Source organism: Argentina anserina, chromosome 3 (genome assembly GCF_933775445.1).
Source record: "Argentina anserina chromosome 3, drPotAnse1.1, whole genome shotgun sequence".
NCBI lineage: Eukaryota > Viridiplantae > Streptophyta > Magnoliopsida > Rosales > Rosaceae > Argentina > Argentina anserina.
This window is the reverse complement of record NC_065874.1, coordinates 984,217-1,011,905: the sequence shown is the minus strand read 5'-3', so window position 1 is coordinate 1,011,905 and position 27,689 is coordinate 984,217. Positions and strand designations below refer to the sequence as shown.

The 27,689-nt window shown below is 36.1% G+C and overlaps 2 protein-coding genes, 1 non-coding gene and 1 pseudogene across 3 annotated transcripts; all 4 read right to left on the bottom strand.

The window, feature by feature from the left end:
• Positions 1-305: 305 nt before the first annotated feature.
• Positions 306-8,295, bottom strand: LOC126789491 (protein DETOXIFICATION 40-like; annotated as a pseudogene).
• A 647-nt stretch (positions 8,296-8,942) lies between these two features.
• LOC126786843 (uncharacterized GPI-anchored protein At1g61900) lies at positions 8,943-12,280 on the bottom strand. The gene is made up of 8 exons (XM_050512796.1): positions 11,993-12,280; positions 11,389-11,568; positions 10,667-11,275; positions 10,220-10,465; positions 10,073-10,084; positions 9,453-9,593; positions 9,279-9,323; positions 8,943-9,121 (listed from the first exon to the last, which is right to left on the bottom strand). The coding sequence occupies exons 1-8, from the start codon at positions 12,054-12,056 to the stop codon at positions 9,051-9,053; spliced, it is 1,368 nt and encodes a 455-aa protein (XP_050368753.1). The 5' UTR covers positions 12,057-12,280; the 3' UTR covers positions 8,943-9,050.
• Positions 12,281-12,535: 255 nt separating this feature from the next.
• Positions 12,536-12,607, bottom strand: TRNAD-GUC (transfer RNA aspartic acid (anticodon GUC)). Its single transcript has one exon. It is a non-coding gene; the product is annotated as a tRNA-Asp (tRNA).
• A 1,372-nt stretch (positions 12,608-13,979) lies between these two features.
• LOC126788779 (uncharacterized) lies at positions 13,980-14,652 on the bottom strand. The gene has a single exon (XM_050514790.1). The coding sequence runs from the start codon at positions 14,571-14,573 to the stop codon at positions 14,196-14,198; it is 378 nt and encodes a 125-aa protein (XP_050370747.1). The 5' UTR covers positions 14,574-14,652; the 3' UTR covers positions 13,980-14,195.
• Between the last annotated feature and the right edge of the window lie 13,037 nt (positions 14,653-27,689).

Here is a 27,689-nt window from a genome sequence, read left to right as displayed (position 1 = left end):
GTGAGGGGGCGTGTTGGAGAGGAGAGATCTCACATCTAAGAAGTGACAAAGAAAATAAAGCTTATAAGTGGGTGGATAATAACCAATTGTACCGAGACCTTTTGTGATTAAAACCCAACACATGTGAGGTGACTAAGTTGGGACAATATCGGTACAGTTGATCCACGGGCCACGCTTGTCGCTGTTTAACATGTGAAGCATGCGTTCTCTGGACCGCACGCACCAGTGACAGTAATGAGGAGTACTTCTTTGGTGTATTCTTCCGCCCTTTAAACAAACAGTACGATACGTAAGTCAACAATCATGATCGAATACATTTCTTTGAACTCAAATCAATGCAAACGATTCTCCATTCACGTAAAAAAACACTATAGTGTCTCATATTATCCCATCTGTTCTGTGAGAAGAGGCTCTTTCTTGTCATCCCATTTATCCAAACGATTCTTTACATTTTCGACCTGCATATATGGTAACAATTAGTTGATTAATCACAAGCAATTACCTAATCAATTACTTATTCTATCAGTTATCCCACTTATGACATCCAATCAGTTATTAGTACTTAATTAATTAAGTACCTCTTTATTCTAGTCAGTCCGAAATGTGATCCACAATAAGATCAGTGTTTGTATAAATGTCCCTCCTATCATTCCAGACCATATTCCCTGAAAAGAACAAAGGGAAAAGGTGTAAAGCACTGATGTGTTTTTATAATATGTTCTTAATTGATTACTTCTATAATTAAAGAAGTTATACCTGAGCTCCAAAGTCGAACTTGAAGCCAAGAACAAAGCCCAAAGGAATATCAACAATGTAGTAACATCCGATGTTAACATACGCCACAAATGCTTGCCATCCACACCCAACAGTCACCCCTGTTATTATAACAACACAGCAAATGAAATTATATTAGTTATGAATAATAACATGCAGCTCAAGTTCACAAGAACGTTAAACAAACCCTAGCAAAACAAATTGAGCAGGACCACGAATGACCTTGATGTTCAACTACAAGCCCATATATACTCAAGACCACATATTTGAGTTTCTTGACTGTTAGATTTTCCCATCTTTTCAAGGGAAGTGAAGTTAGATGAGAAGTAAATTTACCGACCACTTTTCATTTGTACATCTTGTACTCGTCTTTTTAAACTTATGTTATGTGTATTTTTTCACTCATATTTAGATAATAATTGAGCAATTTGACACATGACATAAGTTTAGAAAGGTTGGTATAAGGTGGTCGACAAATTTGTTTTCAGTTAACTGCATGTGAAGATAATTTGCAAAGAAGTGACATGCATGCAATATGTTTTTCGATTTCATTGATACCACTGTCTTGGCATTACCAAATTGTCGAAATCGCATATATTTTTGGTCAAGTCTTCTATCATTTTAGTGTAATTTCGTACACCATAATTAATGTTAGCTAAATCAAATGGTTATGAGAGTGAAATTTGAACTATATATATATATGAGTAATTATTATGTGTACCCATCACTGTCATGTGTTGTACCCAATCAATCATATTATGCCATGGTATAATTAACATGCATGCGGTGAAAATGACAAAAATTTATTTACATATAATAACCAATCAGAAACAATCACAGTAAAAATGAACCAATAATATTAAAGAGGTACCTCACGTGAAATATGTGGCGGGTATATATAATAATTTCTCATATATATATATATATATATTATTGCAAGTTCACAAAATAGAACGTACATCAGAAGGAGAAAACTTGGCAGACCCGGGTTGGTCAGCTATAGCTGACCTAGGCCAATAAAAAAATGACAGGTGTCTTCTTTAAATATTATTTTTCATTGTTGCAACTATGTTAACGGAGTGACTAATGCAAGATCCTCTCAAATAACTCTCTTAAAAGTCGCTACTCTTGAGGCCCCCCTAAGGCCCTAAGGAGTAGGGGTGGGCACGAGACGGGATGGGACGGGACGGGGCTCATCCCACGTCCCGTCCCACTCTTTTTAATCGGGACGGGATCAGAACGGGACCAGGGTTTTTAAGAATGCATCCCACTCGGGATTAATCCCGGTTGGGACGGGACGGGATCGGGACGGGACGGGACAAATCTCACCTTCCTATGAAGTTAAATAAAAACATATATTTTTACTTTTTCATTGATAAAATAACATTCAATAATAAAATTTTAACAAAAAAAATGCATATTACGTTCAAAATATTATAATTTACCATTATTATTTGAGTTGATATAATTTTGGAGTTATTAAAAACATAAATTAGTTTTATTTTGATAAAAATATATAAGAATTTTTAAGTTTTTATCAAAGGTGGGACGGGACGGGACAAAGCGGGATATAAATTATTCGTCCCACGTTCCATCCAACTATTATGAAACGGGACGGGATCGGGACGGGACGAACATTTTTAGACCTCCGTCCCGTCCCGTCCCTATGAATTTCGGGACGGGATTGAGATTTCCGTTTTTTATGCCCACCCCTATTAAGGAGTTTCAGTGTGTTTTGTAAGATATCTCACACAAAATTCATTGTGTTACCACTACGGGTGTGAATCAATGGGACTTCTTGAGATGTGTTAGGCAGTTAGTGAGATAACGGTTTTGTGGTTTGTGTTGCCTGGTGAAGAGGAAACAAGAGTTGTATATTTGGGTATGCTTCAATTTTGGCATATTTATGCAAAATTGGTTATGGGTGATTGGGTGTTGATATTGGAGGCGAGTCTATTGAATTTGTGATTGAGTTTGTGATTTGAAAGCAAAGGAAAGCTGATTTTGGCCGGGTTTCATTGAAATGGGAAAATTGGTGAATTTGACCAAGTTTGAGAAGGATAAAGATGTTGCTCAGATTGGTTGATTATTAAAAAATCTGAGTTGGTGAGGAAGATCAATGGTCGTGTCTTTGAAGGCAGTTGAAGATGCATTGTTTAATGGGTATGTGAATAAGAGCAACGATATATAGCTTCCATTGGGGATGAAGTGAGGATTTAATCTCAATCGATTAAAGTTTAGAGTCGGGTTTGCGACATCTCTGCAAAAGACTAGGAAGGAAGAGAACTGGAACTTAGGAGGTTTTTGCGTTAGTCTCCGTTAACATATTTCCAGCTATAAACATGATACATTAAAAAAAGATACCTTTTAATTTTTTATTGGCTTGGGTCAACTATAGCTATAGCTGACCAGCCATAGTCTGCTAAGTTTTTTCCAAAAATTATTATATGAACATTCGCAAAAGAGAATTAACAGTATTGTTTAAATGAAAGATGTCGTGTAAACTTTTGCCTTTGCCGGTTAACATGACAGGGATTGACAACTTTTTTTTAAAGGATTTGACATATTGGGATAGTACCCTTTACAAGTAATCCATTCTAAGTGTTTGACGGTCTCCGTAGAGAAGTTGACTCTCTCAACACATGGTGCTGTATTCACAAGGTTTCAAACTCGAGACATTGTTTAAGTTACAACAGCCGGTTACCACTACTGCATGCATACTCTAGTAGGGATTGACAGCTTTGGTCATGGACAAATTAATATTTCATCATCAAAGATAGAATGAATATATGGGGTGCTAGCTAGTTATAATTAAAGATCCTCCGTCAAATAATAATCACCTGGCCCAATATATGTCCTGCATATATGGCAGAATATATGTCCTGCATATAAATGATTAATCACCTGGCCCAAAAAAGGATCAGATGCAAATGATGCTGGACCCCTAGAGAGTAGCCAACTGATCACTATATATAAAGATACAAAGTTGGATGACCACTGCAGCTCCAGTCGAACAACATCACTAGATAATTCATGAATTGTTCACTTTGGTACATCAATTATTGGAATTTATTCTACAAAAAAAATTGAAAGGTTTTCTTCTTTAAGGTAATCAACAAAGATCGAGTTTAAAGGGTGTTTAGCTAATCGGCCATCTTAATCAGAATGATCAAGAAGTAGAACAAAGCAAGGACCAATCATAATCTACTATGTACTACAGAATTCTAACGGAGCTACTCACACGAGTAGCGAAAACAAACTCAAACTCTCCACTTTGAATATTAGCAAGCTAAGCTAGGTCAGGAATGAAAAGGCTAGGAACTTTCAGATTCTTTCTTTTCTAGCTTCAAAGGCAAAATTTACAAGATGGACCACGAACGTAATAGAGCAGCCATTTAATTTATTCACTCGGCATAAGGCTAGGGTTTATGTTATCCTGATCAAAATTGGCGAAAAGAATCGCACCAAGAACAACATGAGGAATACGATTTGTATAGCGCGCTAGAAGTAGTATGAGATTGACTTACCAGACAAAACAGGTTGGATGCCGTTGAGAATAATAGAGACAGCAAGGTAAGGAGATAGGGCTGAGACTGCGTTGGACACAGTCTCACCATCAGTGAACGCGTAGCTTATGACGTTTCGTAATGCAAGAACAACTATGGCACACACTACGGAGATGATGAACGAGCTTGACGTCACTATTACTACTGCAAATGCGACCGACTTTGGGTGTCCTGCCCCGAGCTCGTTCCCAATCCTCACACTGTAAGTTCATTTGTGATGTTACTCTATTTGAGGATCCATATTATCACTATATCTACTAAACCTTAGTGTTGACTTTGATGTAAATTTCATTTTGATGGGAATTCTATTTTTAGTAATATAAAATTATAAGAATTGAGAATATTTTTGTTTGGATATTATATTATTCCCTATAACTTAAAAAATGGTTAGAATTGTATAAAAAAAATGGGATTTGAAGAATGTAACCTCTTTTTCATGGAAAATAAATAGGGAGAATATGGTTCAAATTCCCCTTAGATTTTAGAATTGAATTTGCATTTCTAAGAATTTCATCCCAAACAAGATAATTAATATCAAATTTCTAAAATTTAATTAAATTTCTCCTTGTTTTCCTCTATCCAAACACAACATAAAAGAATTAGCTACCATGCAGGTCGATGACCTAGCCAGCTTGTTTCAATATATAAAGAAAGAAACAAAGCAGATATGGTCAGATCGGAAAGTTTTAGTTGGTAACTGACCTTGCAGCAGCATTGAAACCCACGGAAACCATGAACAACACCTATCCAGATATGGTCATGCTGCACAAGTTAAGCGAAAAAATTGTCATTGTAACGTTATCGTTATCGATCAGCATTACATGCATGTAACTTTTACTAAAAACAAATAGATCATGATTGTAGTAGAAATTAAACAGAAATGTCTTTCTGTTTTTGTTCAAAATACAGATTATCGACTAGTACGTTGTTGTAGACTTGTAGCTACCTTCAGCTTCGCTAGTAACCACCACATTACAAAGCATAATGGCAGACGCAACTGAAAGCTTCAGAAAACTCCAAAGTCCAAAAAAAACATGCATGCTAAAACCTCTCCAAGTACATTTACATCTTGGACTCACCAATATGTACACAAACTGCGCCACCACTATAATCCACCACGAGAAGCTCAACATCAGCGATGCACCCAACAAGCCCCATCCAAACTCATAGATCACTACCCAACTCAGCACCACATGCACCACAAGCGCGGCCGCAGATATATACGCGCTCGGGAACATGATGCTCTGAGCCTGAAGGAATTTTTGTATGGGGAAATTGCAATCATAGGCAAAAATTTGGGGAATGAGTCCATAAACGAAGATTGCTGCTGCAGAAGCAATCAAAAGGGGCTCGGAGAAGATGTAGATGAGCATAACAGGGATCCCAGTTGCCATTAGAAGGATTGTTGAACGCTGCAGATATATGCCTAGCATGTCATATTTGCGTGCTCCATAGGCCTGACCACATATATAGTGTCTCCACTGCACTTCCCATTCCCAGCTATGTTCATCAAAACATGTAGACATAAGATAATAGAAATGTTATGTTACTAGATTCTCCATCTCTATTTAAACTATTCATTTCACAAATGTCTTTTCTAAGTTACTGGTATGAAGATTGCTAAACCAAGTCTGAGTAACAAGTAGTACATACTACATACAGAAGATTACTGGTATGTCGTTTCTACATCTCTTAGTACTTCGACTGTAAGAATCGGGTTACCTCCTTTTATACTATATGTATCGATCTGGTGTGTGCTGAGATATGTTCTTAGCACAATAATAAACCTCAAGTAAAAACAAATTATTAAGTTATACATTCAAACCCAGACAAATAAAAACATGACTGGAACTACGAAAGAATATAGTGAGGGGCCTGTGTGGTCCCGGGCTTTGTATCTCTATCTCAATTTTAATTTTCAAAAAGCATAATGATTAATAAAGAATAATGAGAAACCCAATCCACAAAAGCAAGCAACCAGTAATTTTCAGAGAATAAAAAATTATAATCAAGCAAATGGTTCTCTTATCCAGATAATTGCTACCTTTTACCGGTAAAACGTACTTATCGCCGTCGTACATGTGGCTCTCTTCTTTCGTTACTCCCATCCACATAATTATAATCAAACAAATGTTTGTTTGCTATATTGTTCTGTTGACGAATCAAACTAAAGGACTAAACTTTCAATGGAAAAACCTAGGGAATACATAGAATATATATGTAAATTGAGAATTGCATGAGATATATCCATCACGAATCCAATTCCACTTTGTTTTCCATTGTTATTCCTGACTGGCAATCATGCAGTGACAGATATATCGTCATTTTCAGTTTACAAATTCCTGGAAACTAAAAGAAAGATCGGTCGATGTACGTAGCGTAATTTTCTCTGCTATCTCTGGACGTTAATTTTGGAAGCACCCTTCGTCAAAAACAGTTTAACGAACGTTGACACATTCACTAACAGATGATTCTGGTCAAATCAATACAAAGGTATGTAAGTGGTGCCTTGATCGATTATTGTACGTACGTATTACTTGGGACGTACGATTACTTGTACGTGCGAATTCTCCAAGCTTGTTGATTATCCATGCTAAATTAAATGAACTATTTGTCTCAAAGAGAAAATGATGAAGCAAGCTCATGGAGAAAAAATTGGGTTTGAAATATAACACGGCAGTAACTCCAACTTGAACCTTATCGAGTCACTCGATCTATAATGTATTTAAACAAAGAAATATAGGGATCGTGATTTGGAGAGAATAATTTGAAAGCTAGATAAAAAGATTTTGAGGACCAGTATCTATCGATGAATTAGCAAGGACACCCAAATGGTCCAGCAAGTCTTGTTAAGTTTCTATCATAATAGTAGAACAAGACATGCAACTTAGAAGTCAATGATATAAATACTTAATGATCTGTTATGCAGAATTGCAGATCGACTACTTGGTGGAATAGAAGTTATGTTATGCGATTATTACCGGCGGACAAGCTCGAGATATAAATGTGAAGCAGGTCGATGATCTCTAGCTAATTTCTACTACAAAACAAAGACGTATAGACGGTATAATGATGTATCAATATGGCCAACATTATCAATCAAGCTTCAACAAACTGTACGTATGATCGACATGGACCTATAATCCTATATGTATGCGACCATGAGTTCATCAGTTAGGAAGCTATTAATTAATAAGCTACTGAAGCATATCGGTCTTCAACTCTTGTGTTGCCAACCTAACACGAGGCTGTAGACACCGGTTGAGGTGTCACAAGAACGGAGCTAGGAAGTTCAGGGTTGCCAAGTCAGCCACAGAAAATGACGGGTGGCTAATGCAGACATGCAGTGATCGATTTGCTGAGGAGGTTGTTTGGTACGTACTGCACCAGTGCAACAAGAGCTAGCTTAAAAGATGGTGCTGATTTCGCGATGTGATGGAGGATTGGAGGTTTATATTGGATCAGTTAGTATGCCATCTAGCTAGTCCTCAACTTATTGCCCTAATCGGTACATGCTTCTGCGTACCTGGTACAGGGTTCACTGTCATTGGTCTCCATGCAATAGCATCTAACTCCATATGAGAGTACTCGGGAATATGAGTACTTGACTCGAATCTTGTACCTGCTCTAGATAAACATCATACAGCTATTCAGCTGATTATAGATACATGTATATATGACCTTCTAACTATTTTTGAGAGTCTCCTATGTGATTTCATTACGAAACAGGAACGAAATTATGTACAAAACAGTCGAGAGGGAAATAAACAGACTTTTAGCAGGTTTGACTCTCCCCAGAAGCACTCTAATCTCCCAGACTCCCACCCTGCAGTATCAAATAGATAAAAATGATAGAGCCACATATTGTCAAACGATTTGAACCTAAAGACCTACTCTCAAAATCGGTGGACTTGACAAATCCTGGTTTCTTCTATTAACCAGCCAGATTAGTCATTTCTCTATTAACTAGTTGTTTCTTTTTGGTCAACTTCTAGCCATATTATTTTCTTGATTCCAAAATCTAGCTTGATGGGTCGATCTACCTTACTAAAAGATCAAATGTTTGCTTCCAGCTTCTTTTTCTTCATCACAAGTTCACAATAGCTATTAATCTGCCCCATTTACTAGCATTTACAGCACCAGTTGAAACCCAGATCTGCTTATTATAACAAAGTGATTTCTATCGTTGGTAGTTCGGCAATCTCAACTTTTCTCGTTTTAGATGCAATGCATTGAGTAGTATAGTTTCAATTAGTTTGATCACGGGGACTGAAAACTCTACCAGCTAGGATTTGATTCAACTGTAACAGTGAATCAATGGCTTTGGTGTCTATTCTCAATGCTCAAAAGTGTACAAACCAGAGGCTATGATGCAGAGAGAAAAACAGGAAACATATATATTTTGGTTGCAATCCGATTTACATGCAATCTCGATTGATATCAGTTACAATATAAGCTTATCCCTCAACTTCCTAAATGTTTTTTTTTTTTTTACAAAAATATTATAACAGAAACAGGCAAGAATCATGAATGAATATCATCAGGACAAACTAACAAACTAAACTGACCTCACATCTCCCCCCCCCCCCCCCCCCCCCCAGTTCACGACAATCTTCTATCGACTAGATTGGGGTTGACTAGCATCATCCTAGGAAGCCATTGATGAATCATCCTTCAAGGAATGACTAGTTTTCCACAAGGATAACTCATTTACAAGAACATCAAAAAGACCATGGCAAAAGCAGTGAGCAGAGGAAGTATCCAGACATTGTTGTAATAGCCTGGAAAACATGAAAACATATCCATAAGTTAAATAATAGAGCTTTGCTGTTTTGAATTTTGAACTGCAGTAGGGGACTGGTAAATTGCTTATAATAACAAAAAATAGCATTAAGGTGATGAATGATGCCATCAAGGTAAATGCATAGCTGTGCTCACCCCTTTCTGCAGATGCTGCTGCAGGAAGTGCAGGAATCTTGACACCTGAAGTTCCAACAAGCCGGGCAGAAATCTTTAGAACCAGACAGAGGAAAGGATATACAAGGTTTGTGTATAACGAAGTAATACAAATGCAGGGTATATAGTGATTAAATGCTAATAGCCTACGCATACCTTTACTACATGTTGAAGCTGCTCCTTGAGAAGAGGTGGGCCAGGGAGCTGGAATGTTATCATTCAAATCACAAAGGAAGCTGACGCCAGAACTTTCAAATATTGCATCCGAAGGCAAGCTTGGCAAAAGACATCCGGATGCTATCATATGGAAATGGTAAAAAAAAAATTACAAAAAGAAGAAGAAAAATGTCAGTTTAGGACCTAAACTCAGGTACAATGGAGAACAAAAACAGTTTCAGCACGCCACTGGAAAGTATTTGCTAATCAAGTTTTACTCGTGGTTCATTGATGTAAGGAAGGATAAAACATTTACAGAGATGCCTTAGACAATATCTTTGGAAGGTTGACATATCCTGACATTAGCAGTCCTGTATCTAGGGCCTTAACACACATCAATTCACATAAGGTGATAGCTAAAAAGTATAGATAGCTGGCATATAATTTCATAAATTGTAGCTGATTGTTCAGAGAGAAATGGCTGGGCCCTCTGCAATATTATCAAAAAGGACAGTATCCTAAATTCCTAATCTACAATGAGCCCACCGATTTGGTAATGCTATGCAATTATTTGAGCAAATTACAATATTTTAATAGTGAAAATGAAAGAAATTATTTACCTTGACTTCCAACTGAGGTGTACACAATGTTGATTGCCATCACAACGACATCCAGAGGATATTTCAAGATTGGGTTAGAAATCATGATAATTGATAAGAAATGCTATAGTTTGTTAAAGGAAAAATGGACGGGAAGAAAGCAGTAACCTTGAAGGGAGAAATCCTTGAGGCTTATATGACAAAGGCTATACACATCTTTGGTGATGTTTGATTTTCTTAACTTCATTCCGAGAGATGCAGCACAGTCCAAAGCTTGCAAGTTGGTTATGAAACTCTGCTTTTGCAAGTGGGAGACATAGCTGTCCATGGCCGTACAGCAAGCTGTCTGGTTCCTTATATCATCCCCACAGCCAAGTGCAACATGCTTCATATTGGGGAAGACGAGGGGACAAACTGATTTGCACAACAAACACAAATACAGGATCATTATTCCGACTTAAGATTAGTCTCTCTAAGATAAAGAACATTCTCTTATGTCTTAAGCCATGATTTCTGATAATATGGAGCTTTAGTGAATCAAAGTAGTTGAACACACACCCCAAATTAAAATATATTAATTTCAAACCAATAGAAGAAAGCCGACCACAAACTCACCCTTGTTAATTTTGCAATTTGAGAGCCCCCTTAGAACGTCCTTGGCATGAGAAGGGCTGAATTTACTTGCCAACCAGCGATGGACAATGTTTTTGCAGTCATTGACTCTACTTATGTGATCAGGTAATACACCATGACCACCGTCTGTGCTCAAAACATCAGAACTTTTAGAAGCAATTCTTGTAGAAGCTTCTAATATGGCATTCTGACATGTTTGAGCACAGCATTCTTTCACAGGGTCTATCTTCTGACAAGCGGCAACCAACTTAGAAGTATCCACTGTCTCCTCAAATTCAGTAACATCAACAATCGGGCAAGATGCATCCGTGAGATCTGTTGAACGAACAGAGCATATCTGCGCAAGGGTGTCATTTGCACCCTGGCTAACCAAAATCTGCTTAATATCTGATAGACAAAATTTGGCAGCTGTCCCGTTTAAAGCAAGCACATTGGTGTACTTACTGGACTGACCGATGAGGATTGTGATAGTAGCCTCCAACTGCGGGCAACAAATTACATTTGCCAGCAATGGTGCAAAAACCGACCAACAATCAATCGCGGTCGTACTCATCAAACTCTCAGAAGCACTGAAATTCAGCATACATTGTCCTGAAAGCACACATCAACAGTATAAATGCACGATCACAGCAACAAGACAACACCTTTGCAATGCCTAATAAAATCTAATCCAACTAGACCAGTTCAGATAGGAAGAGAAATACCTGATATTTTCGGAACAGTAATGTTTGTGAAGGGTGCCAATGGCGAAGGAGCAAGAAGGGGAAGAAATGGCTTGGGAGCCTCGGTAGGGGAGATCATAGGTAACATGCCATCTCTTTGCCTAATACTCAAGACAGGATCTTTACGAGAATCCAAAGCACAACAACAACATATATGGAGACCTATAGAACAACACACCAGAGAGTAAGTAAAGACATACCATTAACCAAACTTACAGAAATTACCATCACAAATTGCTAAGATACATAGGTTCCCATTATAAATTTCAAGTCTGTTACACAATTCAGTCCTAAAACAGAAGCATTGCAAATCCAGGAACTATTCAAAAATTAATACTTCACTCAATGAAAACTCCAACCCTCTATGATGAGCAATAGATTCAAAGATGCAAGATCAGAGCCAAATGCACTACAACACAGTAAAAATCTAGAACATCCTAGTCAAATTAGTCCAAATATCACGAATTTATCTCCAAAAAAACCCAGTTACATTGCCTCAAACTCCACAAATTAGTAAGAATTCAAGATCAAGGGTTAAGAAATCCAGAGAATAACAAAATTGAAAGCAGAGGTGAAAAGTACTCACATAAGACCAAGAAGAGGAGACCAGACATAGGAGTGAGCTTGTCCAGAGACATCCCTTGTTTCATGGCTTTTGATTATACACAACTCACAACAACAAGAGCAGGAGTTTGAGTTTGAGCTGGAGTTGGGAGAAGGGCATTTTGGGAAGAGAAGAAACAGAGAGAGAGAGACAGAGGTGGTGCTAGGGTTTAAGACTTATGACTTATGAGGAAGAGTAGAAGAGAAGTTGGAGGCAGAGGAGGAAGAGAGCAGCTGCCATTGAATGAGATGAGCTGCTTTGATGAGGAGAGAGAGAGAGAGAGAGATAGAGAGAGAGAGAGAGAGAGAACCCACCACCACTTGTGGGGGGCCCACCAAAGAAGGGGAGGGGAAATAAATAGCTGTACCGGTTTCGGGGGAGAGGTGGGTCCCGGCACCGGGGTCCGGAAACTCAGATAGATGAGCACTGGCGCATTAAACGCCATCTGGCCTTGCTTGGCACGCGGGTTTTAGTGCGACGTCGTTTTTGGTTTGAGGATGTATGTGACGATTAGTTAAAAAAACGCGCCGTTGCCGGGGATCGAACCCGGGTCACCCGCGTGACAGGCGGGAATACTTACCACTATACTACAACGACTTGGTTGTTATTGGTCCGCAGAATCACCCTATGAGCGGTTGAACTCAGAATGGAAGTGTGAAGCAAAGGTGACAGCAAAGCGTCAACATGTTCTTAAGCAACAAGACTATTTTTTAATGGGTTAACATGGTAATCGTAAGTTATAATTACAAGTTGAAGGGGATGAGTTTAAATGTCGATATACCAACTCTGAGATGTGTCATGGAACATCATGACTTGATGCTATTATGATGATGGATTGATGGGTAATGATTGGTAGCAAGGTTAGGCATTTGTTTCAATTAGACCTTCATTGCTCTATGTCCCGGGGCTAGTTTATACTGTTCCATCTTCTCAAACAGCTCAATGATATTGCTCTCCAATATTTGGCATTCAAAATCGAAACTTATTCCAGGCAGTTGCTCAGGAGAACGATTTTGAAAGCCAATATTGGAGAGCAGTATCATTAAGTTGTTTGAGAAGATGGAACAGTATAAACTAGCCCTGGGACATAGAGCAATGAAGGTCTAATAACTCTAATTGAAGCAAACGCCAAAAAGGAGAGGAGGCAGATTTCCAGAATTTTAGGATTTTTAAATGAACCAAATTATTGAATTTTATCATATAGAATAATGAGGAAGGTGAAAAAAGTTGATAACTACACAAACGTTTTCCGTTAGTACAGAAGGATGGTGCAAATAGACCTTGGTGTCTTGAGTAAGCTCCCTGGCTTTGGTTGGAAAAACAAGCGAGAATGATGGTTAGCATAATTGAAGTGGAGGGAGAATCTTAATGATGTATGAGTGGGGGATCTATAGCTAGCTTGTCTTCACAATAAGCATTATTTATCATAAGAAGTTGATATAAGCATAATAACAAAACAAAAACGCGTGGCATCAACTTTCACTGCTTAAGAGACTACAAGTGATTGTTCGTTAACAGTGTCCGATCCGTCTCCATCCAAGTGACAAAAAAAAAACGACATCTGGAATAAAGTTTAATGCAAATGATCATTTCTTTGATTGACAATTACGGTTATATTTGATGTGTGAGTAATAGTTCACTTACTATATGCACCTTCCAAAACGTATTTGTTCAATGAGTAAGTTCTTTTTGTACGCTCGACACGGTAATAATTTTCATATTGCAGGGTAGTCCTTATTCAATTGCTGCATACTTGGATGTGAAATTGTGAATTAATAAGAAGAGAGTCGGATTCTTATCTTGATAATTGACACTGTTACATAATGTTTTCTATTTTTGAATAAACAAGAACTAAAAAAAAACATATACTATTTGGACGGCGCAAATAGTAACCAACCAGCGTAGCGAGTTCCATAGTCAAAGTTCGACCAAGAAGAAGCTAGACACAAAGTAAGTAGGGTCAGCAGCTCATTTCATTCATAATGATACTTGACTTCTCTAGATTGCAAGAATGCAAGGGTTACAAAACTAGGGATTAACAGTATTCATGAGGGAAAGAATTTCTCTACATAAACAAATCTCTACATGCATATACGTATTGATCGAGCAGCATAAACTAATTTAGAAGAAAGAAAGAATCATTCAACAAAATGAACCAACCGAAAGAATCGACCCAAGTAATAAACTAATCAACCTCTGGGATACTTTGGAGGGCAGGCCTCCACGGCCCTTGATGCTCCTCCGCCTCTTCATCTTCACCGTCGTTGATTGCCATAGCCAGAAATTGCTCCACCGACGACACGTTCATAGCGCCGCCTCTTGATCCCACCAAATCCTCCAGCTCACGCTTTGTCATCTTTATCTTCATCTGATTGTCTCCAGCGCCACTATTCGCTCTTCGTCTACACGACGATGATGATGCCAAAGATCTAAATTGAACGTCGCCGAGAAGCTTCTGATTTTCCAGCTGCTGCGTCTGGTGGAGCTGACAAACGTTCACCCAGTCGTCGTCGTCGTTTGCCCAAACCGCCACGGAATCACGCTTTAAGCAGCAGTTTCCCATTAGGCAGCTAGTTAACAGAGCCTGATGGATGACTTTACTTCGTTGATTCGTATAACTACAGCAAGAAAAATATAGAGCTAGCTGAGAGAGAGAGAGAGAGAGAGAGAGAGAGAGAGAGAGCTAGAGAGGTTGAAGATGGGGAAGGGTTTGTTTCTTATATAGAACCAGTTGGGTGAGACCGGGACAAAACATCGTCAGCTTCCAAGAAACGACTGCATATGATCTTGAACAATATAATAACCTTGACGGGGGCGTACGGCCAAGTACGTGCAAGCACTGATTAAGCCGCAGCTTAATGAAAATGATTAATCTAATCAAGGTGGACGGTTATACCTGGTGATTTAAGTTTAATTAATAGTATACAAGATCCAGGTAGCTCAGCTAGGTTGGATTTGGTACGTTGTGATTTGTCTGCATGGCTTTGTTAGAGCCAGAAAGGTCAAAAGTCAAGGCCATATTTCTTAGAAGCAGGAAAGTAGTAATGTAGTCTATTATTCTCGTTTGATTTTGCTGTGTGAAGAAGAATATGAGAGGGCCAGAAGGAAGGAGGGGATGTTTGAATATTAAAATGATTGTCGACGAGGAAGATGGTGTGAACATAGATGTAAGATTGGATCTTTGATATGGGGTGCTCTTTAGATTTTTACTAATTTGAGTAAAAACCAAGTGGTAAAAACGTGAAAAATAAATATTATGACAAACGCCTAATCTGATTAGTTTATATTTGATACACCTACACGAAACCATAGATTAGGCGAAACCTAACCTCATTTCAATTTCTGTATGTCAATCTAGCTCTCAGCATCAGACACACCCCATGCGTTCCATCAGAAACAATACCCGAGCGTCCTCCGTAAGGTTTCGAATTTTGTTTCAGGGTTTGTGAGGAAGATTAGCCACAAATTTATGGGGCTGATCTGCATATTTCGGAGCTGGGAGAACAGGTTTGCATAGATATTATGATTGTATTCGATGCGATTATCTGTACTTTTTTGTTTGTTTCACACAGATGCGACGGTGTGCTCTTATTCAATTGACCATGTTCAACCTAGGGCTCCTTAGTGAGGCTGACCACAAGAAAGAACAGAACAAATCATCTAGCACTTCTATTCCTTATCTGCTTCGCCCATATTCCTGCATATGAATCTAATCTTCTGTTCATGTGATATGTCATATGCTCCAACCACAATCTCGATCGAACAACAGGAAAAAACATTCTATAAGTATTCATATTTCTGTCATAAACAATAAGAACACTTAGAGACCACATATATAACTAAAAGAGCAAACATAGAACCTGTGAAAACATTTGAGAGATTCTATCGGAAGTCAATTACATTGTTGACTTCCTAGTTTGACAAATCAAAGTTGCCAAATCTGCATGCAAGCAGCAAAAAGTTAATTGACGAGTGACGACCTCCTGCGAAATTACCTAAATTAAAATGAGATATCAGATTTTTGGACAAGCCTTTAAGTGTAAGACTTAAAAATTGAAAGTGTAACGTTACATTTTCAATTTTTAACTGTGATAACAAGTACATTAGCACATGGCCTTTTTCATGTTAAATCCTAAGAGGGGCATTTCCTGTTAAGGAAAATGTTTTGGCGCCACAATATGGCGCCAGATCCGGCGCCACAATCATACGTGGTATATCACGTCACATTGCCATATTAATAATTATAATAATCACAAAATGCCATTTTTGAATGAAAAGACAATTTTATCCTTGTTAATCTAACGGTTCTAAATTATTATAAATATATTTTTTTATTCTTTTTTATATCATTTATTTTTTCAAAATGTAATTAAATTTTTTGATATTTACAAAATATGCTTGAAATATATATATATATATATATATATATATATATATATATGTATGTATATATTAGCCCTATATTATATATATATATATATATATAGATGTGTGTGAGTGAAATATATATATATATATACACACATATATATATATATATAGATATATGTGTGTGGATGCCTATATGGTAATTGTATTAATTAATAATAGCTATTAATTAATCATAAACATAAATAAATTAAATATTAGAAAGTCATAAATCGTAAATATGATATTAATTCAAATATGTATACTCTAGGAAAAATAATATTTTTTACCTTACATATCCCCTTAAATCGATTATACCTTAATAAAATAATATTTCTTTTAAGAAAAAAACCAACAAAATATTACCAAAAGTTTTCATCTAAATAAATGTTGTAAGGTAACTAAATCATTTTAAATTTAAAAAAAATGTATCCGAATTATATATATCTCCATGAAAATATTTCCTTAAGAAAAACGAAAATATTTCCTAATTTAATAATCATAATGAATAAATTAAATGTCGTATATATCTCATGTCGTAATTAATATAATAAAATTCATATTAATCAACTGAATTGAATCACAGTGGGAGAGTTGAAAATATTGAGTAATGATATTTAAAATCCATAATTTTCATCTGGTATGATTGAAGAGGTAATTACGATCTCTATAATAATTGAATTGATGGAGTATTAGAGTTTATCATTTCATAAATAGTTATTTGAACACAGCTTTGAAAGCGTTCTTCAAATGTCAAGTGAGACTTCATTGATAGTTTCAAACTATTGCTCATTTGTTTTCACATGGAAAAATAATCATAACACTACTTAGAGTTTGAATGAACCATAGGTTTATAACACATACACCAACAATCAAAGAAAGAGTAATTAATAAATGTATAAAAAAGTCATCATCCACATTAACATAATTAAGCTAATAAACGTTCTGCCAGTAACGAGTTCAATATGAGTAATTTCATCCATTTCATATATATGAGCACTAAAATAGATGTTAGTCATCACCAACATTGTGATTTCAAGTCATGTACATGTATTCTAATTATAAATAAGTACTAAACTTAGGGTTGAAATGGAAATTGAAATAACTTACAATCTTAACTTACAATTTTTCCTAGTGTACATCTTATATATTGACATGCATTGAAATGGAAATCAATTTTCACACTGAATTTAAAGTCAGGTTACATTAGAGTGACAAATAAGTGCTCAACCAGCCAATAATGCGGTAGTAAAATCAATGTGAGAGTTCGATTATTTTTCTATAGTAATAAAACAAAGCCATTGGAATTTGCAGTCATCTAAGTATCTAGCTAAGACCCTAAACCTAAACAAAAATAAAAACTTTGTTATCCACATTACCTAAACCCTTAGCTGATAAGGAGTTAGCCAGTAATGTTCACTTAGAACTTTTCCCTAGTTAATGGTATATTTACTTTGAAACCAAGGTCATTATTCACGGTGACCAGGTACGTACTAAGGTACGTAAACACAATTTAGATTAATTTTATAAACTAATAGATTTAGAGTTTAGGGTTTAGGGTTTAGAGTTTAGAGTTTAGGATAGGAAAGTTCATTGGAAATCAATTTAAGTAGTATTTCACACTAAAATATATATATATATATATATATATAAGCATTAAGTATGTAATAATGGATACTACATATATTACCAAGGAAATATATAAATAAACATTAAGTATGTAATAATAGATACTACGTATATCACCAAAAATTTGTTAGTTCCTTTTAAGTCATACATATCATTTTCCATCATAAAGACTTTCTGTCAATAAATATTTGAAGATGTGTTACCAAATTAACTTCATGACTTTTTTCAGTTTTTAAATTTTATCTACATTTACAAATTATATTAATGACTATAATTAATAAATATAATTACCATATATTCTCTACCAAATTATTAATTAAATTTCAAAAATATCTAAAAAATTATTTAGTACAAAAATAATTTTATTTTGAAAATATATTTTGTGCATATATATATATATATATTTCGTGCGTGCACACACATATTTCAATCATACTTTTATAAGTTTTAATTTTTTAATTATATTTTAGAAGCATTATTGTGATGAAAAATAGAAATGATAAAAAGAACAAAAAAATATTTTTATAATAATTTAGAACCGTTGAATTAATAAAGATATGATTGTATTTTCATTCAAAAATGACATTGTGTGATTATTGTAATTGTTGACGTGACAGTGTGACGTGCATGCCACGTAAGATTGTAGCGGCGAATTTGGCGCCATATTATAGCGCCCTAGCATTTCTCTTCATGTTAAATGCTTAATTCCAGGACTATACACAAACACAGAGAATCACATCCCTTGGCCATGCCTTTTGCATCAACAAGTAGCACTAGGTTCTTCCCTTGGCCATACCTTTTGTACCAACAACTAGCACAAGGTTGAGGTTCAAATGAATGTCGTCTCCTGCATATAGATGATAACCCGATGAAGATGGTGTTTACATGGGCAGTGCCTTACTGATCAAAGAAGAGCTCAATTCATCGTCGACTAAACACCATTTACATGCAGATATGTGATAGCTTGATGAAGATTGTCTTATGAGATAGAACTCAGTGATGATAGACAAAACTGCCCCAGGGAGGGGCTGAGGTGTGATGCAACCCCTCTCAAATTCTATGGGGAAATTTCATCTATATATACGTTCATTTTATTGTTACAGCCCCACTTAAATGAGTGTTGTTAGTCTGTTGTATGCATTGAAAACAAACGACAAAAATAATGAATGAATGATGAACGACATGCAATGCAACAATAGCAAAATAACTCATTTAATTAAGCCTTTGTCTCTTGCGATAACAAAAGTCTACATACTTTTCCAGTTTCCAACAATCCAACTCAACCTTTTCTTCTCTCATCCCCTATTCTTTGTGAGGCTATAACTATTGCCGATCTACCATTCTCTTATCTCTGGAGTCATGTCCTCACTCCTCAACATTTTTAGATATTCTCCTAGTTCTCCCAACTAGCTTATTCAAGGTATTAAACTTAATTTTTCTTCTAAGATTAAATTTTCTTTGATGAAATTAGATCAAATTTGGGGATTAGGGGATTTTTTTTTTTAATTTGGGTTATCAATTTCATTGATCCTAGAGAATGCTATTGATTTTTCTTATTAATTTGTAGTGTCCAATTGCCTAGGACAGTGACAATTTCTTTATTGTGTTTTTGTTTAAGAGATTAATTCTTTATAATTTGGATTAGATCGCTTAGTTTACTGCATATTAGTAGTGGGTTAGTTATGAGATTGATAAGCTTTATGCATTTTTGTTTTTTTAGGTGTTGTTTTTAATGACATATCAAATTCAAAATCATAAGACACGAAAAACATAAAGGAAAGTAAATTCATACTTTCAAAAGAATGATGTTGTTATTGATGATGTTCCATGTTCAATTGAGTTTGAAGTCCCTGAACTTTCTAGTTTTGTGAGAGTGCAATCTCATTAATTTGACGCTAATTGTATTGAGCGTGATCCGGAAAAGCGCCATTCAATCTTGTCATATCCAATTAAGGACCAAGATGAGGTTCAAAGAAAATATATACTTTCTGGTTCGTATCAACCAAAATTAGAAGAGTAACCAAAACAACAAGAACACAACTTAAGTAAAAGAGTTTTATGCATTAGGTAACCGAAGAGCACAACTTAAGTAGTTTGAGGATATATAGTTTTCTTGTCATACTTATGGTAAATTTAGCCTTTCTCACTTTTGAATCCTGGTTTTGTTCCTAATGACATAGCCTATAGTAACAGCATTGATACTTCCCTTTATAAACATGATGTCAAGACCTAATACTAATGAAAAGATTGAACCCGAATTCTCAACCAACCACCATAACCTAAGACAAAATATTAGCCATAAAATGCATACATCTTGCTCCAGGTCGAGTCCTTCTTCTTGTGCCAAGAAGTTTAGTACACTCTCATATATCTTCTGAAAGTGGCTTAATTTTTTTTTTGAATAAGAATCGAGCTCTTCAAAACGACATTCGAAATATGATGAGATGAGAAAAAAGTTTGCAATCAAGATCCTGAAAGAATCAATGCGAGAGTACGTAGTTAACAACATTTATTGTGGATCCTAGATTCAACACAAATTGTAGTGATGGATGAAACACCGTTTATTCCACAAGATAGTTACGACCCCGCAAAACACAAGACTTATTTTGAGGATTCAAAAAATTATCTAATGATTTATTCGGACGTAGTGATGAACTATTAAATGACAATGTAGTGCTTTTAACAATTTTTGTTTTTGTTTATCCTATTGTTTTACAATAACCTTCAAGTATGCATCTTTATTTACTCATGTTTATACTTTTTATTTTACAGGGTCCAAACAATAATGTTGTTTTATCACCCTTATTCTCAATCAGATGACGAAACTCTGCAATTCATTACATTTGCATTTCAACTACTATAAAACGGGTAAGTACAATATGATGAAAAGTATTCTCTTCCAAGACCTGGGACTAGTCAAGCACCTTCTTATCTAAAAAGGATCATGTCAGACAAACATAAAGGAGATTGAGAAGATGTATACAAGATTTTACACGAAAGATATTGATATTATACAGTGAATTCAACAAAGTTCAATCCGAAGAATTCGAAAGTGGACTAATTTTACTAATTTTACTCTATCAAACAGGAAAATATGCGAAGATAAATATATTATACGAGCTGAGGTTTTATATAAATGTGTTTTATCATCTACACCTCTATGTGACGGTAAAACATTTATTTCAATTAAGCTATTTCGATCAACAACGCTTTACATATTGTTGGTTATAAGTTATCACAAACGAATTTGTGAATATCAAACTCCAATGTTTCTCTCAAATTGACTACTCATCCTTTTGTCTACGGAATTAACTGGAATTATACTTGTTTGAAAAAAAATGATGATCTTGCATCTAAGAACATAGTTTTCTTTCTTGATAACAACACTTCCAGCTCGTAATTAAAACTCTTCATCAATAAATAAAAAAGGAATGAATTGGCCTTTAGATTTAAAAAATAATACACAATTCATCAGAGAGAACAAAACATAACATATATATATATATATATATATATCCAGTTAAATTTATAGCACATAGGCAACTTGCAACCGAGAATAATCGGTTAGAGATTCCATGATTGTTTGTAGATTCTTCTTCATGATTCTTGTGAGAGTATTCAAGGCAACGAAAACTAAACAACTTGTAACAACTTTGAAATTCTCACGAAGATAAAAGTTATTATTGTAAGAGCCACTGTTATTAACAATAAAGTGATTGAAGGAATCTCTTTAGAATTCAAAAGTCCAATCTCTTTCAAATTTGGTAAAAACAACTTACACATCATCCACGGCGGAAACTTATAGTAATGGTACTCACATGGTATTCAAACATGCATAAGTCAAGAAATCATCATATTTCATTTTGTCTCGAAAGCTCATCCACGGCGGAAGCTTATAGTAATGGTACTCGATGGTTTTGGTGCATATTTCTATGTTTTTACCATTTTTTGATCGAATTTCCTCATCTATACTATCTAGTATCTAGATAATATTGTGTAGATCATCTCTGTAAAATTTCAGCCAATTTGGTGATTGTTAAAACTCTCAAAATTAAAAAACACATGGACTGACTGAATTATGTCAAACATGAACCGTTCATATTTTAAACAGAAAAACACAATTTGGAGGGCCTTAACGATTACCAAATTGGGTGAAATTTTGCAGAGATTATATACACAATATTATTTAGATACTAAAAAGTGGAGATGAGGAGATTGGATTGAAAAGTGGTGAAAAATAGAAATCCGCACCAAAACATTGGTGCGAACCTCCGCAGCCAAGAAAGGCCATTCCATTAAGGGATTTTTTTTGTCTTTTTAAGGGATAACTCATTAACCAACTTTTCGACTACATTCAACATTTCCACCGTTCAACTTTTAGGGTCTAATGTGTAGATCCGTCCTGTAAAATTTTAGGCAAAATAGTGATCGTTAAGGTATCAAACTTGGCGAAAGCAATGAACGCACCAAATCTGTCAAACATGAACCGTTCATGTTTATAAGTTTAAATCACAGTTTGAATGCCTTAAACACCTCGATTTTGGCTGAAATTTTACAGATGTGATCTACACATTATTCTTTAAATGTTGAACGGTGGAGATGCTGAAATGTGATTGAAATGTTGGTCAAATGACCTGTGTTTTTTTTGGACCCCAAAAAGAGATCTCTTAGTGGAACGTCATGTATATATATCAGAACTGTCTTTACTTAAGAACTTCCCAAATACAGCTTTTCATAAAGCTTCAGATAATCATTTGAGGAAAAAGAAGAACAAGAACCGGTTCATATCTTCATGGCTTCATCGACATCTTCAGGACATATACAATCCACAGTTCCAGAGAAGACAAGGGATTTATTACACTCTAGTACTTCACAATAAAACCAAACCCATTATCATTTTCGAATAAAGTATTAAAACCCATTATTTATAGTGTTGAATGCAATTGAAATTTGACAATATGCAATGAGATTCCATATAAAAAATGGCAGGAGATGTATGAACTAAGAAACTTAAATTTAACCAAATCAAGAATCATTAATTTGCAAAACATACCTTCATTACAAAAACCTTCAATTCAGAGATTAATCACCAACAGCCTTAAGCGCTACAATACCAATAGTGAAATCTAGGTTCTTCCACAAGGAAAAGAATGCTGCCAAGTTGAATAGTTATTGAACCAATGCAAGCTCGATCATTTTGCTTTTAGAAAACCTTAATGTCACATTGTATATAATTTGTTGTCACTTCACACATTTTAAGCCGATGTACAGATGAAGAGCTAGACTCGACTCGATGTGCAAAGCGAATCCATTCGATCATCTAGGCAGGTCGGCAGCATATTAGATATCCATTCAAATAGAAATTTTACTCTCAAACTGTCTACGTATATACTTTCTCACCTCTCATGCACACGTCTTATAGTGTCTCGTTTTTTAATCCGATCCAGCAGCCAGGGGCGGAACTGGGACTCAAGTCCCACCCAAATGTTGGAGGAAAAAAAATACCTATAGTATGATTGTTGTTATAACATCATAAGCCTACTATTATTGATTTAATAGAGACCAGGTTGATTAGTAGTACTTTAAAGTCTAAACAAAGGACCTGCCAACCTCCTCTCTTCTTCCAACTAAAACAAATCTCTTTTATATGTAAGTCTGCTCTCCCAAAACCGGGAAAAACCAAGTATACTCTTGGCAAGTCACTGGTACCCCACGGTCTCCACCCAAGATTAACCATTCTCAATCTCTCACATTATTGTTATCGAATTTGTCTTTATATCAAATTTAGGGGGAAAAATATGGTTTATAGTTGGCTCACTTTGATGTCGAATTTATGTGAAATAATATGTTTTTGACTTTCGACATTATTGGTAGACTATTGTTTATGCATACAACAAAACTCTTTGGTTTACATTTATATATTTTCAATTACATTAAGATGATTTGTATCCTTTTGTGAAATATTAGAATAATTATTTAACTTATTTTTAATGTATATTGCTCGCACTGTCAAAGAATTATAGTGTAAATTCTAAGTCCCACCCAGTTTCAATTTCTGGATCGGCCACTGCCAGTGGCAACAAATTACTTCCGAGATTAATAGTAAGCTAGGTAAGGATATTTACCGGCTCCGTTCTCCTTGCCAGAATTAGTTAGATGCTTACATAGGCGCTTCCACCGGTGAGACACCGTGCTAGTTTCCACAGTATCCTTCCATGGTAACAACATAATGAAAGTATGAAACTATGTTCAGTTGTCATGCACTCCACCAGAAAACATAACATCGACACTGTAAATACTTAGCTTTAGGGTTGGATGACGGAAAAAAAAAACACAGAACAAACCAACGAAAGAAAACGCTCCGAGACGACGTACGTATAATAAAGACATATAGGGTTACTTTGATTTCCGACGAGCACTTCTTGTGAGGGAAGCTGCACTCCGTTACCACATAATCCTCAATGCTAGCTAGCTTGGAGTGAATCACTCTTCTCCATCACATGCGATAACCCATTCAGTTTCTCCAGCGCCTTCCCGAGACCCTGCTGACCTACCGCAAACGCCCAAAACCGAAGTCCTTTTCCTGCAACCCTGCTCCGCCGCCACCCAGCACAGTCAGCACTGTCTCTGCCTCTGATCCGCTGCCTCCCAGCATCGATATGCACCACAGTGGTCCAGTCGCAATGACGCAATCCATCCCGTCATCACCCCTGCCTTCATATATCTCTCGACCGCCGGCAAACCCAGCGCCGGTTGATCCGCCGTCAATCCAAGCATTGAGGATTCTGTACGTGCTATGACACATTCAGACTCGTCCATGAAAGCTTTTCTTTGGTCGGAGGCGGCAGAAGATAATATTAAAAGAAAAACAGTGGAAGCAAATTCAAGTTGCGTCGATATAAGAAAAAGAGAGTTCCCAAGTTGTTTTTGTGATATGCACTACACTAGGGTTTGCTATTGACTTCCCGAAAGACTGATTTCTCTTTACATTTATTTTGGCTATGACACAAGTATGACGAGAGAATTTGAAATGGTGATCGTAAAATTTTAGGTCTAAGCAAAATATAAAAGAATCCTAAATAAACTATAAAAACTTACTAAAAACCTTATTAGAAGTAAAGAATCCAAGAGACAAGGATTAGTCTTAAGCCACCCCTTGCACTCTCTATATATACATGACATATATGAGCTGAATTTCCAGATAAAAAAAACATAATCAGTTTGAAAGGAAGCACTTGTGGAAAAGCCAATACAGGGTTCATCAATGGTTCCTTACCTTCCACCCGAGGTGATGATTGAAATCCTTGCAAAATGTCCTGTAAAAGCATTGTTAAGATTTAGGGTTGTGTGCAAGTTATGGAGCACCATAATCTCAAGTCATGAATTCGTCAGAAGACATGTATCATTATGTGCCAGTAATACCCAAAGAATATTTTTGTTTCGGAACAAGATGCTTTACGACTTGAGGTATTACTCAGTTAATGGTGCCATGGTTCTTGAAGAAACTTAAATTGATATGCCAATAGGAGATCAGAATTGTTTCTTTATCATGGCTTGTGATGGCTTGATATGGGTAAAAGAAGAGTTTAGTGGTAAGTCTTTGATATGGAATCCAAGTACAAGCTAGAGACTCCAAGATGTTACCAAGTATTTCTGAAGTAGGAGTTCTCCATGTACAAGGGATAGGTAAAGAATGGAAGTACGGATTTGGTTATGACTGCAATATTGATGACTATAAGGTGCTAGCGCTTGTGCCTGATAAATCTGTGCGTCATAAGAATAAGTATTGTTACAAGTCAATTATGTACATGCTAAGAACGAATTCTTGGAGATGGATTCAAAACTCCCCTCGTGCTACTTGGTTTAGGGATACTACTTCTACCTTTGTGAGTGGATCTGTACATTGGAGGGCATATGTTATAACAGTCGTTGCTAACGAACTTAGGATAGATGAAGTAATTGTATCTTTCGATTTAACAACGGAAACATATATGGAAGTGCCACTACCACTGGATGTTGGAGTTTCTTCTACAATTGATAGCGTTGGGGCTTCAAGAGGGTGCTTATGCTTACTTGCGCGTGACGGAAACGAATCAAGCTACGATATTTGGGTGATGAAGGAATATGGGGTGCCAGATTCTTGGACCAAAACAGTGAAATTCCCTATGTTCCAAGGTATTTATACCGTAACACCGATGACATGGTTTGTGGAAAATGGGAAACTTTTATTGATTCTACGTACTAATCTAGCTTCCTACAATCCAGACAATGATTCAGTAAGGTATTTTGCAACTGATGATCGATGTCGTTTTCGTAGTTGTGTCGGTTATGAAGAAAGCCTAGTCTCACCCAATTCATACTGTAACCTTGCTGCCAACAAAACTAGTTGTCTCAAAATCAAAATCGGAAACACAATTAGAAAAGAGGAGAAGGATATCTACGATAAAGAAAGGTTGAATGGGGAAAAAAAATGAAGAGGGCTCAAGGTTTTGCCAAACAGAAGAACAAGGATCAGAAGGAAGCTGCCTAAGAGTTCTAAGTTTTCTGTGTAACTTCTGTCGTCGACTGCCAGGGTAGAGTAATTGAAGGATGGGTGTTTACTTGTTTTTCAGTTATATGTATATATATGTATGTATGAATGATAATTTGCTACTTTGGTGTACGTTCTTATGTATCATGAAGTAATGCATGTCTTGTGTTCTATATATCATTCAGCTCCTTCACCATAAAAATATTATCCAGCTCATATGTAGCAAAGAAATGCCTGCCGATGGTCCAATTTTGAACCGCACCATGTACCATTTTTATTGCCTGCGACTATTTCAGCTAGGTGAACAATTTTAAAGTTGTATAATGAATATTGGATTGTTGGTAGGAATTATAATATTTCATATATAAGTGAGATAACAGATGATGAACATAGCAGTAGTGCGTTATGATTAATCATATCTAACCCTGCAGTGAAAGTATCAGAAGTAATATTGGCGAGGCTCAATGTGAATGAAGTGACTAAAGGTAGAGTGCACGTAGGATCGCTACAAGCAATTGACGCAACGAAGCTAGCTAGGCCTATCGTAACGCTTATACAATGTCTCCATTCTTTCTTGTTCATTTATACATCGTCAGTTATACAGAAATACAGTTGTAATATTTGAATAATTGAATGGAAGCGTTACACTAGGGTCTCTGATTAATGTACACGATGAGCTTCCATATATATATATATATATATGTGCATGCCCATTTCCAAAAAAATATATATATGCATGCCATTTTAAAGTAAAACTGAGTTTGATCTTCTGTTTTCGTTCTTTTGATCTCATCTACTTTGAGTATCTTTCCATGTCTTTCGGTTCGAGAACACAGACGCAAAATGGTTTCAAATTCTTACAATTTATGGTAGTTCAAGGGGTAGAGGATGATTGTGATAGAATGATCAATGGGGTATCAAAGTCAATTAAGGGCACCTGTTACAGATCGATTCTACGAGCATACACGATAAGTTCTGGAAAATCATATGGTTTAATTGATGGTATGCATGAAGTATGATATCAATGACATGCGCGGAAGCCTTTTTTCGTTGTTTGTTGTTGTCCGATTCTTTTTAATGATGTGCTCGTATGTTCTTATACACGAGAGAGCC

Excerpts from the sequence above, each read along its gene's own strand:
- LOC126786843 (XM_050512796.1), bottom strand. The coding sequence starts at position 12,056 with ATGAAACAAGGGATGTCTCTGGACAAGCTCACTCCTATGTCTGGTCTC. Across the intron at positions 11,276-11,388 it reads TACTGTTCCGAAAATATCAG|GACAATGTATGCTGAATTTC; the intron begins GTATTTCTCTTC and ends GTGTGCTTTCAG. Across the intron at positions 9,324-9,452 it reads AGCTTCAACATGTAGTAAAG|GTGTCAAGATTCCTGCACTT; the intron begins GTATGCGTAGGC and ends TTGGAACTTCAG.
- LOC126788779 (XM_050514790.1), bottom strand. The coding sequence starts at position 14,573 with ATGGGAAACTGCTGCTTAAAGCGTGATTCCGTGGCGGTTTGGGCAAAC.